Here is a 17,345-nt window from a genome sequence, read left to right as displayed (position 1 = left end):
TCTCCAGCTCAGTCCAACAACAACTAAAGCAAAGCTTGAATTGCAAACAACGGAAGAGCAGGATCACACACACAAAGAGTGAAGCACCTATGGGAGTATGTTAACAAAAGATTGAATGAATGAATAGCTACTGCATGACTTTTCAATGAGCAATTGTCATATCATTTTCACAACGGTGACCATTAAAAGTAGCTTGCTTTATTAAATATTACTGAACACCTACTTTTTCTTTGAAAATACCCACTTTTATAAAATGCAGTGGCTGTAGGGTACCCCGCCTCCCCTCTTCTTTCCTGGATGTCCCATGTAATGGCAACTTTAAAATAATTCAAGAGGTGTTTTAAACAATGTAATAGGAAATAAAGAAATGAATAGGAAGTCCTTTCAATAAACAGAGGTTTACTATCTGAAACTAAACTGCAGAATGCCCAGATCAAATGGCTCATGAAACAGTGCAAAATATTGCAGAATTGAACATCGCCTTACTTCCAGGTGAAGTTGTGATTTGTGTGATTTATTGTCACTGAACCAGGTTCAAATATTTTTTTAAGTGTAAATGACCAGAGCAGCATTTTCCGTTCACCTAGCAATCTATAACCACTGGTATTTGTGAAAGCAAATCCATCAAGCATCTCTTCTAGAAATCTCTATTCATCTAAAGTCTGCTGGATAGCATGCTTTGTTGAATCAAACAAGAGCAGAACAAAGGAAAGTCTGAAAACTGAAATATTCTCATAAGCAGGAAGCAGTCAAGTGTCCTCAGTGAACTGCAATGCTAGTTCAAACATAGCTCAATTGCTGGCAAATGTTCTTCCCTAAGTATCACTTGCACATTATTATTATTATTATTATTATTATTATTATTAGTAGTAGTAGTAGTAGTAGTAGTATTGCATCAAACACAGTTAATATGCATTGAATATAAAGCTTCATACTAAGAACAAGGAGCCATTTTTTACTTTGTTTTTAAACCATTATAGCATGTTGGTATAAAGGTGGCATGGCTGTGCTGAAAACTCAAGAGGTTTATAACTTTTTAGTTAAAAACTGTTGTAACAAGCTAGGTAAAGACCTTCATGATACAGCTTTATTTTATATATACATAATATTGTTGTAGAGGATAGTAGGGTGTTTGAAAGACAGTGGTAATGCACCTGTTTGATTTTCAACCTTAAAATAATACTGCCGGGCTAATTCCAGCAAAAGCAATGCAATTTAAATCCATATAAATGTGTTAAGAACTAAAGGCACTCCTAGTATTATAGATGGTAGTAATCTAGTCCCAGTGTATCAGTGGGCTCAGGCCAAGTAGACACACACACACACACACACACACACACACACAAAATATCTGGTGTTTTGTTTTAGAACTCTGTACTCTATCTGTATTCTGACATTTAAAAGCACACTTTATCTGCCATCTTTCCCCCACCTCCCTCTTTCAAACGTGTCCTTTCACATCTTCTCTTTTGGCCACTTGCTTGCACTAATATACTCATTTCTCAAAAGACTGTTAGAGATACCGTAATATGATACAAACTGGCAAGCAGGCACAAATGTTATACGGAACAATTATACTTTTGTTTTGTTTTGTTTACTACCGGTAAATAAAATTAAAATACAGTCGTCATTTCACTGGCAGCATTCCTTTTCCATGAAAACGATTAAGAGAGCCCATTCTAGAATACTGACACTTGCTGCAGTTTTTAGCTGAGTATTTTGTTTGCTGGTCTTTTTTATCCTGTATCTTAGGAACATGGAAAACTTTATGCAATAGAAGCATTTCACCAGAGTTTGTTCATTTTCAGTTATACTGTAAGACTGATGTATCATTCTGTAATCACCTAAAGATATATTTCTCAACGAGCCCTTGCATATTAGGCTAATTTGGTTAGGAAATGAAGTTGCCATGGGGTTAAGGCCTAATTAATTCAATTAAAACTTCTCCTTGACTTCAGCATGCATCAGCCCTCATAATGCTAAATATACACCTTAGGCTTTCCTGAAACCCCTTGAGTCATTTCCGATATTTCTCGATGAGTTATATCCAACAAGCCATATCGAGAGTAAACCCATTGAAATCTTTTTACTTAAACTGGCACTTGTTCATTAATTTCAATGGCTCTGCTCTGAGTGTGACTTAATTGGAGACACCCATTTATCTATACTTCCACTATGCATGTGTATCTTTATTTCTAAGAGATAAGACCAGAAGCTGGCCAGATGTTTGATGTCCATTTCCCACTAAGGTGATTGTGTAGACATTATCCTTTATCCACAGGAAATAAAATCTGGACTTCCTGTATTGTTACATTGAGATTGGTTCTTCTCTGGGATCTCATCACTGCTGCCAAGTCAGAGAATTGCTCTGCAGAGGGATTTAACGTTTGGACAAAACTCCTCCTATGCCAGTTTTCCTGTATGCCTAGTGGGCAAAGAGGGCAAATTGGAAAGGCCCAAGACAGATGCACAGAGCCACCCTTGGTTATGGCCAGCTGTGAAGGAACTTCCAAAGGAATGGCACCTTTTATCAAAATAAGTTTGTCCCTTTAACAGCAACAGATTAAAAGTTCCAGCCAGAAAATCTTCACCCAGAGTCATCATGTTAATTTTTTTACCAACATAAGCATATACAAGAAGTGATATAAAGTACAAGTGTAAGAGCACCTATTTAAGGAAACGCCCACGGCATTGCTTTTTGTTTTGTTTTGTTTTCTACATTGCTGCAACCATTCTAGTTTTCCACTCTTGTGGTTTGAAATGGAGACCGGTTGATTAGATTACAAAATCCTATAAGCATCATTTGAACTGAAATAGTACAGTACATTTTCTAGTAATAAGAAATTCTTCACACTCAGGGGAAAAACACACAAACATTATACCTTATCTGTTTTCTTATTACGTGTCAACAAAGAAATAATATGCAAATATCCACAAAACTCTCTCCTCTTTGTACAGCCGTCCTATAATTGACAGTTTGAGATAATGCAATCTGTTGAACTGCAATGTAGTTTTGTAGCAAGTTGTTGAACCAATGAGACCTTAATTCATGGTGACATGCTATAGAACAGCAGATACATTACACATCAAAACCACGTGCAGAAAGGAGCAAATATCCAAATGAAAATGAATGTATGGAATGGGAAACCACTTTGACATACTCTCTACTCTTCAATGATGGCTGTCATTCACTACGAAACTCACATCTATATGATGCATGTATTGGCAAAGAATGAACATTTGAACCATCTCATTCTCAATACATATTCATATCTACAAGGATGCATGACATCAATTTGCTATAGAGAAAGAAAACCTTCAGTGTTTTGCCCTTTCAGTTCTGAACTGCACCATGTAATTAAAATATGAAAACTCTAAACAAGTTTCACATGATCTGTAATGTAAACCTAGATATCTGTGATTTCAGAAATGTAAGCAGGTGGTTCCATCCCCACCACAGACCAGTAATCCAGTAATTAAACTGTTGTAAATATGATGAAGAAACAAAGCTATTAATACTTGCTAGATAGCAGATGCTGCAATATCTCTCAGCCATCTGTCTCAGATTTTCTTTAAATGTGTTGCTGATGGCTTCATTTGTGTTTTCCTAAGTAGTACATTAATTTTCCCCAACTTTTGCTTTTAACTTTTGACATGCTCAGAAAGGGATGTTGTTTGCATTGTTCACATTTCTGTCAGCAAATTGCAATCAATTAGCATTAGGTAGATAGCAAAATTAATGAAACATGAATAAACAGAGTGGGTTATTCTCCGCCACCTTAATCTGCCCCCTTGCCAAGAACCCAGCTTTAAAAGTACATACATCGCTAGAAAATATGAAACAGACTTTTTGAAACAATGCAATAATCAATTGCACACCCCTAGTTTGCAATCCACTTTTATAAGAATGTACTTGTTAATCAGCAGAAAGCAATAAAGCATTGAAGACTCTATTTACAAAAAGAAAAAGCAAGATGGTTTTGCAGCACAGGAAAAGGAAGGAAAACAAACCCAAGATTTTAAACTGTAAGCTTGTTATTTGATACCTTGCTCTATACTGCCGCTTCTGATAGGAACTTGTGGAAGCTGTCTACCCCTACGGCTGCTGAAGGGTGTGTCTGCTGGAGACGACTGCATGGGACTTCCTGGTTGGTGCATTCTGCAGGCAAAATTAAGATTAAATGGGATGGTGTAACAAACATCTGAACCAAAGAGATATTACAAGCACCAAGGCTAAATACTTTTGTTAAAATGATGGAGAGGAAGTACCTTACTTTGCATTGATGCCATAAGCTATAAGTATCTGTTCAATTCAGAAAACATTCATTTTTAGCCTGCTTAAGTGTGTGTAAAACTCAAAAGGCCTTTTCAATTAGCTCACTTTGATGTGGCAGACTAGAAGAAAGTTACTTAGCTACAGAGGCAATTAATCACCAATCTGGAACTGGTGAAATCACCAACCCCATTTTGAATTTGGATTCAAATACTGTAGGCTACTCCATTTGGAAAGCTATGGATAACAAGGGTTGAGAAAAAAACCATGAGTACACACACACACACACACACACACACACACACAGGTTAGCTATATATATTTTACATCTACAGGCTTTCCATAGTTTTCATTCTTTAAAGCACAACTACTGAATAATACAATTGACAGCGTACATCTGGTAGTAAAGATGTCGTAAAGTACTTCCAAAAGAATTTAATCTTCTATCCAGCCTGCATTCTTTTTCCAGATACATTACCAGTATAAAGCTACGTACTAAAGCAATTTCACAGACGTAGAGGATTATTATACAGGAAAGGGGACAGTTGCAAATCAAGAGTCAGAGTATGTTCACACATCATCAGCTATGCAATCCCTATGAATATGAGTTTAGGATTTTCTTTTTGTTTTGTATGTATCTTCTTTCTCATTTCTCTGTATCCTCATTTGACACCGTGGCTAGCTGATCAAATTGGTATTGTTTTTCCTGGTGCAGCACTTCCAGGAAACTTTACAAATACCATGAAGGGCTTGAAGGATAACAGATTATATCACTGGATGAGAAATGATTTAAGATAAACTTATGAAGCATCACTGAAGCTGGGACAAGTCAACAATAACTATTATTTGCTTCTCGTAAGCTTGGGGTGGGGAATTTTCCATTCACTGTTTTCTCTATACAATACTTTCATCATACCCGTTCTAAGTTCAGGACCCAATCTGTTCATAATCATGTCTCTGGGTTTGCTGGGACTTATTTCCTGTCTATTTAGCCTCTCTATACAATGTACAGTGTGCACAATACCCATATGATAATAACAAAGCCCAATTTCCCTCTCCATACCTAGTATGAAGAAAACGTGTGATGTGAGAACACACCCTTTGTTATATGAATAGGCTTTTGCATTACGTAGCACATTTCTGAAAAATGAAAAATATTCTGAAAGCTTTCGTATGAATGCATAACACAACAAAACAATGGGAAGACAAAACAGAGGCTGATTTTCACCATTGTGATAAAGCTTGTTGGTATGACTGTAAACAATCCAGATAGGGGGGATAGGACTTGAGCGGAGAATATGAGAAAAGTGTAGATATTATGGCGGGGAAAACAGATTGCACTGGAGTGCCAGAATGAGTGGATGCACTGCATGTACTCCAGAAAGTACACCACCACATTTACATCTGGGAGGCAGGAAACAAAATGCTGTGCTGTACATTTAATAGCAACCTTGTCAGAAGTGGAGAAGGTGGTGCAGACCCTCCAGGAACTAGGTGATGTACAGAACATAAGGGTCTGATACTAGAATGCTCACTCGACCTTGAGCGAGTGTGATGCTTTCCCCTAGTAATGCCTGGCTGATCACTGATTCTTGGGGGTGGCAGTCCCCTTCTAGAACATGGCAGTAGAACCCTAAAACATTAGGGCCAAAAAAATTGGATTCAGTCATTAGCTGCATATAAGGTTAACACACAGAGAGAGACACATCAAATCACCACCAGTATCCGTAGCTGCAAATCCATGATTTTCAGTAACATTCATTATTCATTATCTTTATAAATCTGGTTAGTAAATGATCAAACAGCAAGTTTATCCCTCACTACACAGTAATACACAGTCTGGAGCTACGAATCTGAAAAAATGATGAGATAGTTACTTGCAGTTCTAAGACCAAACTTCTTCCCAGTTTTTTTTAAAAATCTATTTCACATCTCAAAAAGTGTATAATCTGAAATATTGACAGACCTATCCATTTTACAATATTGGCCTCTAGTGGATGCTGGTCTCTATTGGACTCTATTGGGGGTTGCCATGACTTATTTTCTCTGAATGAGGTCTTCTGTTGCTTGGATCTCTGAAAAATACAGAAGTTCCAGAACTGCAGCTCTTCCCACCACAGTGGTGCCGTGATGAGGAAACAGCTCCTGCAAAATGTCACCATGCTTTTCCACCTGACACCCCAATCCAGAATGTGGCTATCTACTGCCAAACTATAGAGTGGAAACAGGCAGCCACTTGCTGTATGCTGAAGAACAGCCTTCACCAAAGGTGTCATGGGCTTTGAAGGCAGCCAAACTCAGGATGCAAGGGAGAAACGTGCTAAGAAGGAGAAATGTGCATGCTTGGGAAATCCACACCGTAATCAACTCCTGCCTGGAAACCAATGTCCCCACTGTGGAAGGACGTGTGGTTCCAGAATTGGCCTCCACAGTCAGTTACGGACTCACTCATTGTTAAAACCATGTTTATAGAAGACCATCTTACTCGGCTACGAGTGATCACCGAAGAAGAAGAAGAAGAAGAAGAAGAAGAAGAAGAAGGAGGAGGAGGAGGAGGAGGAGGAGGAGGAGGAGGAGGTTGCCACTTAAGAGCTCCCCATGCATTTAGACTTAGTGCTTTTTTCCCTAGAAAAATAGGTGCCGGTACTCACCATTAAGTAGTTACAGTAAGTGTCACACTTTTTAACAACAAAAAAGAGGTGCCATTACTGCATACCCTTGAGTAACCCCTGAAAAAAGCACTGCTCTTACTCATTTGCAGAGATAGCAACACCATGGACCAAGAAAGTTACCATACTTCTACAACCGTGGAGAAGCAAAACATATGGTAACATTTCATGGCATGGTTAGAGCGTGCAGGTGAATCTGTTTGGGTCTCTCCCCCACCCTCCTTTTTCTTTCTTTATTATGTTCAGTCTTCATGTAATTAGAAGTAAGCTGTGGCATAGTTATTAAGTGTCAACTGTGTGGGAAGTAGCTGTCTATTTTCACCCATAGCCATATCCTTATTGTGTGAGAGACCAAGCATCCAATGCTCAAAGAATTCTAACATTTGGGGGATGACTTTCCCCCCATTACAACGTAACAGTGATGGGAGAAACTCTCCCAATGGAATGTATAGCACTATACCTTATTATTTTACTAGGTTACTTGTTAGCCAGCTCTGTGAAATAGCTTTATTACAGCAAAGCCACCCAGTTGCATGATTGTGGCAATAAGCCTACAAAAGAGTACATGAAAGCAGTGAGACCTATGCGGGGAGGTTCAAGTCTGCTGTCTAAACCCAATGGGGTGCTTTGTAAGGCCAGTGGTAAAATATATAATACGAGTAACAAACATTATAGATTTCATTATGTTCCCTGCACTAATGCTTTACTTCCAGCAGGTGGCTCATATATTCCAGGCAAAATCATAGCCAATGCTAAGTGATGGTTAGGCTAAATTGCCAATTGCTTGGCAATCGGTTGATTGGGGGCGGGTGGGTTCTATGATTGCTGTTCATGAGGGTAAGAGTCAGAGTTTGTTGTATTTATATCTGCCCTGACAGCACTTTTCATGAAGCACAGTACATTCACACATACAGAGATGGCTCTCAAAAAAAACCCCCTCCCCATATGGCCAGTTTATGCTGTGGGTATTTGTAAAACTTGCAATTCCTTATCCAAGATGAAGGCTCATGACCTACAGTGACTTGAAAAGCCTGAAGCGTCAAACACTCTCTGACAGGGCGGGAAGAAAGGACATTTGTTGACAACCCTGCTGAACTTTTTAGATTCAAGCCTTAAATGTTTGGGAATTTTAGAACCGGCATTTATGTAACAGGAAGTGAAACAACGTATTTATATTGACAAGATACTGTGATAGGAATTTTATGGTCTTAGATATATGGTGATGTTCATAACTGCACATACATAGATCAACACAGGAAGATCAACCTGGAACCATTTTGATTCCTAAACTGACCAAATCCTTTCTCTGCAAGGTTAAACTGGAAAAGCCTCCCCATTGTCTCTTTCCTCACAAATCCTGTCTCAAGGATATCTGTTTGAATAAGGTGTGAGCCTGTGACCTGGCCCAGGAAATAAGTATTTTACCACTACAAAAGAATGGCCAGGCTCCCCAGGAAATCCAATCAAGTAACCTGCTAGACAGGAGATAAACTGTGACAGGAGAAAAACAACATTTAAATTTCTGTGATGTAGGTGGGATGTATCTGAGGGGTGGTCTTAGGTTACACCCCTTCTGTGATATATGCATAATGTTTCGATCTAGAGAATGGGAATTTCAAAAGTCTTTATAAGGCCTTGCATGCCATTGTTCTGGGTCCTCTTCCTCTCCTGTGTGTGAGGGGAGTACCCTGTTGCAACAGATCAATAAAGATCAAGCTTACTAGCTGCTTTGCTTCTCAATATTCTCTGGTTGGCCTCTGTTATTTTCTCCTACCAATAGGGAACCTATGTAAGGACTCTATATGGGCTCTTGGATACCCCATAAGGGAAAAGGGCATATTTTTATTTACAACAATATGACACTCCTGTTGTTGCCATTTACAGATTTTATTACTGGAAATCTTAAAAAGTTTTAATAAGGCAAATAAATAAATAAGCAAGCAAGCAAGCAAAGTGTTCTTATAGCACCGTCTTGCAAATACACTTTAAAAATAAACAAGAGCTGAATGCACCTGAGATCTTGGAAATCAATAGGCTTTTCTGTGCATAACTCCCTGTCGTAAATTGTGTCGTAAATGTGAATATAAATAAATAAAAAAGACTAACTGGTAGGTCACTTGGAGGAGTCCAAGGTGGGAAGATAAGCTGATACTAAGAATATAAAAAGAGCCTGCTGGGTCAGGCCAATGGCCCATCAAGGCCCGCATCCTGCTCTCACAGTGGCCAACCTTACTGACCCTACCAGATGTAACTGGAGCACTTTGATGCGTGTGGGGCGCAGGAACCCCTCCCACCAAACCTTACCACGTAGGGTCATATAAATGCTTCAAAACAATCCCTCTTTAACCTCCACAGGCAAACCTGAGTTGGCTCAGGTTAGTCCCAGCTTAATTGGCCTCAAGCCTATACAGTGGTACCTCGGGTTACAAACACCTCTGGTTACAGACTCCACTAACCCAGAAGTAGTACCTCAGGTTAAAAACTTTACCTCAGGATGAGAACAGAAACTGTGCACCGGCGGCATGGCGGCAGCAGGAGGCCCCATTAGCTAAAGTGGTACCTCAGATTAAGAACGGTTTCGGGTTAAGAACAGACCTCCGGAACAAATTAAGTTCGTAACCAGAGGTACAACTGTAGTCAGAAACTGTACTGTGAAGGGCATCATCAATGAATGCAAATAATACAGGAACCTATCTATCTATCTATCTATCTATCTATCTATCTATCTATCTATATCTATTTATTTATTTACTATACCATGCCGCTTTGTATTTTTAAGAAAAATCTCAAAGCAGTTTACTGCATATTAAACTAAACCTGACATGTTTAAACCTCCTTAATCTAGCAATTTAAATTGAATTATTACTGCAAATGGACCTCACTCAGATCTTCTGCCTGCTATGCTCATTTCTCATTGCTGACATGAGGAGAGAAAGAGGCAAGAACAAAAGGGGAAAGGAAAGGAGGAAGAGATAGAAAAGGGCATATGAGAATAAGCTTGACAGGCAAGAGTCTAACAGGACAGCCATCTTTCATCTTCCCTTACACAGCAAGTGAGCAGAACACAAATCTCCCTAAGGCTGCTTGGGAAAGGTGCAATACTTTGTGAGTGCTAGATGATCGCTGGTTCAAGAAAAGCCCTGCCCCTTTGCCTCCACTGTTTGATTTCCACCTGCACAAGCAACGACAACAAATGTCGTTTGCCAGCTGGGACCTGTTCCCTGCCTCTGGGCTAAAAACATTCATTCTGAAAAAGTACCGTATTTTTCGCCCTATAGGACGCACTTTTTCCCCTCCAAAAATGAAGGGGAAATGTGTGTGCGTCCTATGGGGCGAATGCAGGCTTTCCCGGGCTTCTTGCAGCTCCGCGCCACCCTCCCGATCCCGGCGCGAAGCTGCGCGGAGCTCCGAAGGGTGGCGCGGAGCTGCCTGTGGTCCAGGGCTTCTTGCAGCTCCGCGCCACCCTCCGGATACCGGCGCAAAGCCGCGCGGGGCTCCGGAGGGTGGCGCGGAGCTGCCTGCGCTCCAGGGCTTCTTGCAGCTCCGCGCCACCCTCCCGATCCCGGCGCGAAGCTGCGCGGGGCTCCGGAGGGCGGCGCGGAGCTGCCTGCGCTCCAGGGCTTCTTGCAGCTCCGCGCCACCCTCCCGATCCCGGCGCGAAGCTGCGCGGAGCTCCGAAGGGTGGCGCGGAGCTGCCTGTGGTCCAGGGCTTCTTGCAGCTCCGCGCCACCCTCCGGATACCGGCGCAAAGCTGCGCGGGGCTCCGGAGGGCGGCGCGGAGCTGCCTGCGCTCCAGGGCTTCTTGCAGCTCCGCGCCACCCTCCCGATCCCGGCGCGAAGCTGCGCGGAGCTCCGGAGGGTGGCGGGGAGCTGCCTGTGCTCCAGGGCTTCTTGCAGCTCCGCGCCACCCTCCCGATCCCGGCGCGAAGCTGCGCAGGGCTCTGGAGGGTGGCGCGGAGCTGCCTGCGCTCCAGGGCTTCTTGCAGCTCCGCGCCACCCTCCCGATCCCGGCGCGAAGCTGCGCAGGGCTCCGGAGGGTGGCGCGGAGCTGCAAGAAGCCCTGGAGCACAGGCACCTCCGTGCCACCCTCCCGATCCCGGCGCGAAGCTGCGCGGGGCTCCGGAGGGCGGCGCGGAGCTGCCTGCGCTCCAGGGCTTCTTGCAGCTCCGCGCCACCCTCCCGATCCCGGCGCGGAGCTGCGCGGGGCTCCAGAGGGTGGCGCGGAGCTGCAAGAAGCCCTGGAACACAGGCACCTCCGCGCCACCCTCCCGATCCCGGCGCGAAGCTGCGCGGAGCTCCGGAGGGTGGCGGGGAGCTGCCTGTGCTCCAGGGCTTCTTGCAGCTCCGCGCCACCCTCCCGATCCCAGAGCGAAGCTGCGCGGGGCTCCAGAGGGTGGCGCGGAGCTGCAAGAAGCCCTGGAGCACAGGCACCTCCGCGCCACCCTTCCGATCCCGGCGCGAAGCTGCGCGGGGCTCCGGAGGGTGGCGCGGAGCTGCCTGTGCTCCAGGGCTTCCTGCAGCTCCGTGCCACCCCCCGGATCCCGGCGCGAGGTCCTGCGGGGTCGCAAGGCTTGCAGGCAGCAGCCTGCAGCCCATAAGCTCGGGGGATAGCAGGGAGGCGGAGCGCCGCCACCCCGCTATTCCCGGACCTGATCTGGAGGCTGGCGGGGGGGGGGGGGAGAGAAGCAAGCTTGCTTCTCCCCATCGCCAGCCCCATAAGCTGGGGGACAGCGGGGCAAGCCGCTGCCCCACGGAGGCTAGAGATGCTGTCCCTGAAGGCAGAAGAGGGAGATGGAGCGCTCTGTCTCTCTCTTCTAGCTTGGGGATGGCTGCGCAAACCTGGGGGGGAAATAAATTTTTTTCCCTTGATTTCCTCCCCAAAAAACTTGGTGCGTCCTATGGGCCGGTGCGTCCTATAGGGCGAAAAATACGGTACTTCCAAGAGGGAGTGTCTGGAGTAAGGTAGGGTTGCCATATGTCCAGATTTTCCTGGAGATGTCCTCTTTTTCAGGGTTAAAATTTCTGTTGGGGAGGATTTTTAAAATTTGGCAAAATGTCCGGGTTTGGGACTGAAGCAGCTAATTGCTGAGTGCCCTCCCTCATTTACATATGCAGCCCGAGTCTGCTGGAGCCGGACCAATCTGCACTTGTCCCCATGCATTATTCACAATCATAATTACTGAGCCCCATGTGCAAGGTGTGCAGCCGCCAGAGCACGCCGGGCACCCAGCACAGCCCCCCGCATCCCCCGCCACTACTTGGGCTGCTTGCTCAGGCACTTCATAAGCTGGTCACCAGGGAGGGGGAGTTGTTGGCACTGCTCTAATTTACTGGTGCCAAAATCATGAGGAAGGGGTGGTTCGCTAGACGCCACCAACTTGACTTTTCCCATGCCACCAAGTCCTCCTCCTCCTCCCACCACCTACCTAATAGCCCCTCCACCCCAGTGCTCCACCTCTCACCAATGTCTCTGCAAAAAGTAGGCACCAGAAGATGCCTCAGTTAGCAGCATGTCTTGGTGATAGCAAGCCAAGCCCCAGCATCTCAGATCAGACGAGGAGAGTAGAAATGATCCCTTTGGGGAGGGAGGAGGCGGAAACTCAGTTCGTTGTGAAGAAAAGTTAAGCTGCTCAGCTCAAGTTTCTTCTGGCTTTCTTCTCTTACACACACATCTTCCTGAGCTTCCCTCCCTTCCCACAAAGCCCTTTCTGGCCCTGTTGATTGTGCTCGGCCACTTGAATTATAGCTGGACTTCAGAGGCATTGACAGTAATGTTTAGCTTTTAAAAAGAGTAACAACAGAAACAACTGCAGTACGTTTCCGAGCACAATTCAAAGTGTTGGTGCTGACCTTTAAAGCCCTAAACGGCCTCGGTCCAGTATACCTGAAGGAGCGTCTCCACCCCTATCATTCTGCCCGGACGCTGAGGTCCAGCGCCGAGGGCCTTCTGGCGGTTCCCTCATTGCGAGAAGCAAAGCTACAGGGAACCAGGCAGAGGGCCTTCTCGGTAGTGGCGCCCGCCCTGTGGAACACCCTTCCAGCAGATGTCAAAGCAATAAACAACTACCTGACATTCAGAAGACATCTTAAGGCAGCCCTGTTCAGGGAAGTTTTTAACGTGTGATATTTTATTGTATTTTTGGTTTTTATGGAAGCCGCCCAGAGTGGCTGGGGAGGCCCAGCCAGATGGGCGGGGTATAAATAATAAATTATTATTATTATTATTATTATTATTAGATCTCCTCTTAATGTACTAGTCAATCAAGTCTTTGAACAAATCCATACCCCGAATGATATACTCTCAATTAATTCCTATTTGAATGAACTTCACACTTCAGAAAGTAAATCTCTGGCCTGTGATGCATGGAGTCAGAATGCCTTCCCCGTGCATTGTAACTGCAATGCATTGCTTTTAAAAAATTGCTTTAAAAAAATTGGCTGGCACCTTCAACTGAATTGAGCATGGATCCATATATATATATATATATATATATATATATATATATATATATATATGAGTTTTTATATGTTCTTTTAAACAAAGGGTAAGGAAGAAACAGAAGCCATGCAGCAGTACAGTTAGTGGACAATGAAACAGAAATTTAATTTTTTTTTAAAGGAACATTTATTAACATTTGTACTTCATGTTATGTCAATAGCTCATATATTTACTGGCCTGCTAAGCACACAGGGTATGAAAGGAGCATATACAAACCCTGTTGCAAAAATAATTTTGCACATTATATTGCATTGTGGCAACTTTGCAGCAGCAGAAAGCACATGTGTCCACATGTCAAGGAATATCCAATTTTTGATGTTTGCCCTCACCATATGCTAAACTGTTATGGAGGGTTCTCCAACCATAGGGAGAAGCTTTGGGTGGTTGGGGTAGGGGTGGGATAGTCACTAAGACACACAAGGGATCTAAGAAAAGTGTTGTACACTCGCATAAAACAACACATTGGATGCAACACACTATTATAATTTGATGCTCCTTGTTAAGCTTCCTACTGTCTCCTTCACCCATTTTTCTCATCTATTTATTGCTACTTTCTGAAAGTAGTATATAAAATGTTATAGGTGCAAAATATCTGGGTGATGGGGAGGGTTTTTATTTTGACTTCTCACCCTTTGCATCAAGAGTGAAGGTTCTCCAGGGGCTAAGGCTCAGAAGCTCAGAGCCTCATTGGCTGGCCATACAATGATAGTATAGAACCACAGTGTAGAATCACAGGTTGAAAGGTACCTGGAGGGTCAATTTAGTCCAATCGCCTGCAATGCAGGAATATCCAGCTGTCCCTTATGGGTATTGAACCTGCAACCCTGGCATTCTCAGCATCATGCTCTAGCAAACTGAGCTACCTGCTGCCATAGAGATGTCCTTTGCCAGTTGTCCTTCAGGATCTAGCCCTCTAGTACAAATACTGGAAACAACCCAATAGGTTTTTCAACTTATCTGCAGCAGAATATTTACTTGTGGTTTTTTGTCAGATTCTCAGCATACGAAGTCACGGCATGTGAACAATTCCAGTAGCCCATCAGTCCTACCTTTCTGTTTCAGACGCAGAGCCTTTCCTAGTCTGTTTTTGGGTGCTATATCTTTCCACCTTTCTGGGATGCCTGTGAAATGAGATGTCAAAAAAAAATATGAAAAAAGGAAGGAAAGCATGTGATCCAGGAGATATATCACAGAAATTCAAGCAGATGGAAGGTTTTATGAATGGCTAGTAAATATGGAATTTGAATAAGAGAACTGCCAGCAACAACACTCAACAAATGTATGACTATGAAGGCTTCACCAAGGACAGAAACAACAAGATTTAACCTATTTGATATCACTATTTGGGGCACTTCCACACCCACTTGCTCCTGAATGCTGTGAAATTTTAGAATTCACCCCAAAGTAATGTTAAATGTGGTAGGAAATGACATTATCTCTAGGTTAAAATGTGACAGGCTGCTTTTGCATCACACTTATGGCAAACAATGCAGTTGATTAAATACTCCATGACAATAAAACTCTATTTTAATTAATCTGAGCTTAAGAATGTGAAAAATCTCCCCCTGTTTTAAATAACGTGATAAGATAAAGGCATCAGACTATAAATTCATTGATATTTCAATTGCTAAACCAATATAAAATTAATGAGTGTTTGAATCAAGCTTTTTTTAGTTTTTTTCTCTAGGTTGGACATTATGGTGTTCTAGATTCATATGTTCTAGAATACTCTTACCACAACATACAAATTAACTAGCTGTCAGATTGTAGCTCAATGGTATGGTGCAATGCTTTGCAAGCAAAAGGTCACAGATTCAATACCTAGCATCCTCAGGTAGGACTGGGAAAGTCCCCTACCTGAAATCCTGGAGCACCTCTGCCAATCAGTGTTGACAGTGCTGAGCTAGATGGACCAATAGTCCATGTCGGTATAAACCAATTGTTCTCTCTTGCTTTTCTCATCTGAGATACCTTTTGTGTTTTCATAGTCACACAACCATCTACCAAGAAGCTATTTTCAGTGTACCAAGTTTTAGGACCACAAATTAATCAATACAATAATGTTTTACCACAGCATTTTAAAAGGCTTCTTGGTATTCTTGTCCAGGCATGGGATCAGAAACAATGTCTCAGTTTCATGGGCATTATCAAGACAAGCCCAAAGTCATGAATTCTAAAAGCACCTAATGGCTTAGGAAAAGAGGAGGTATTGAAGACCTCTTGGCAAATCTCTCTGTGAAAGTTTTGAAAAGTTGACATGAATGAATTCTGGCTTGTAGAATTCAAGGCCTGATTTATGCCAAGGGGACAATTGGCAAAACATTCCCATCTCCTTTATTATCAAACCAGAGCAATCAAGTCTGCCATCAGTATGACATGGAAAAGAAGGGAAAAAATGCAGGGTTTGGAAGTTTGGAACACTTTTAAACAATGATTTGGGCCAAAGAGACAGGACCTGCTTATTTTATGTCCATCAGATCATCTAACTAATTCAGACTGACTATGGAAATCAAAATAGAGGCCTAAGCTATGGTAACATCTTTACTGAGCAAACACTGACTTTAACCCATTGTGCCTCAAGAGACTTAAAAAGACCAAACTCTTTATAACTAGTCCTGTCATGCCTTAGGTTGGTGCTTCAGACTCGATATAGTCCAAGATCTTGCATTTCCTGGGATTCAGCTTTGGAGTAGCTACACGCTTGTTAGGTTGCCTTATCCCTTAGGATGATATCCATCATATAACGTGCCGGCTTCCCATCATATAACGTGCTTGACTAGTTAGTGATGGTTCCTTGTCCTCCATCTCAGGTCCATTTTGTTGTAGATTGTCCTAGCATAGTTCCCTCGTATTGGGTCTGAAATGACTCCTGGAACCTTTTGTTTATTGAACTTTGTTCTACACCCCAATTACTTTACATTCATGGAGACTTCTTCAAAAGGTCTGATGATGTCTGTCACTTACACTGCCTTCTACGCATTTTCCCGCCTCCCAGAAATAGGTTCTTTTGGCAGTGTTTACATGACTTCTTGTGCCACATACAGTTTTTAAGACTGCAGTTCATATATAATGACTTTTCACATCGTGTGTGTGTGTGTGTGTGTGTGTGTGTGTGTGTGTGTATATATATATATATATATATATATATATATATATATATATATATATTCCTGCTTCCTTGAACTAAATCTATTATTATACACTAACCCCCCCCCCCACAATTTAATATTATTCAAGGGAATGAGAAATAATGCCAAATAAGACTGGAATGACACAGAGCTACAAAGGTATGGCTTATCAAACACTACTTGGTATTTTATGCACAGCGAGTTTCAAGACAACTTAGCAAGATACCTCTGTGTTTCTTCCGGATTAGCACTTAGGAGGTTTAAGCTGTCTTGTTTTGGAATGCAAGACTCCAGCGCTGTTGTTCTTCACAAGATTTGGAAACATGGAAGTGAAAGTTGAACAGAATGGACAGAAACAGATAGAAACAGAGAGATGGTCACATGCAGTGAAGATGGAGACATGCATCAAGATATTTCTATGAACCAAGAACATTCCTGTTGTAGTACATCCAAGCAACACTTCTGATCTCTCCTTTTCAGTGTTTCAGAAATAGGAGTGTTGTTGTTTTTTATTTTAAAAAATGTGACATTGCAACAATTGTAACAGAAAACATTAATAAAGGATAAAGACAGAAATAACAAACAATAGTTCATCTGCAGTGAATAAACTAAAGTTTGGCTTTACTATTTTCATTACTCCTGCTGATAATAGAACCAAATTTGTCCCCTTGAGGTGAATGTTTGCAAGGTTAGTGTTTGGATTTGTAGAAATAAATATTGGTCAAAATTACCTAAGAGTGCCAAATATAGATATTATTGATTATTGTTTTCAGTAA

The 17,345-nt window shown here is 42.6% G+C and overlaps 1 protein-coding gene across 50 annotated transcripts in view; it reads right to left on the bottom strand.

Annotated features, from left to right (window-relative positions):
* RIMS1 (regulating synaptic membrane exocytosis 1) overlaps positions 1-17,345 on the bottom strand; it is a 245,825-nt gene that overhangs the window by 65,378 nt on the left and 163,102 nt on the right. For 24 of the 50 annotated variants that reach the window (XM_081186852.1, XM_081186854.1, XM_081186896.1 and 21 more), the window contains 4 exons: positions 16,796-16,873; positions 14,491-14,562; positions 5,724-5,906; positions 4,047-4,159 (listed from right to left, as the gene is read on the bottom strand). In XM_081186852.1, coding sequence (XP_081042978.1) covers positions 4,047-4,159; positions 5,724-5,906; positions 14,491-14,562; positions 16,796-16,873 — 446 coding nt within the window. The remainder of the gene's footprint in view (positions 1-4,046; positions 4,160-5,723; positions 5,907-14,490; positions 14,563-16,795; positions 16,874-17,345) is intronic. The other 26 variants (XM_081186857.1, XM_081186862.1, XM_081186873.1 and 23 more) reach the window with 5 other exon arrangements.

This window comes from Podarcis bocagei (genome assembly GCF_964188305.1).
Source record: "Podarcis bocagei genome assembly, chromosome: 3".
Classification (NCBI taxonomy): domain Eukaryota; kingdom Metazoa; phylum Chordata; class Lepidosauria; order Squamata; family Lacertidae; genus Podarcis; species Podarcis bocagei.
The sequence above is the reverse complement of the archived record's forward strand: the minus strand, read 5'-3'. Positions and strand labels throughout refer to the sequence as shown.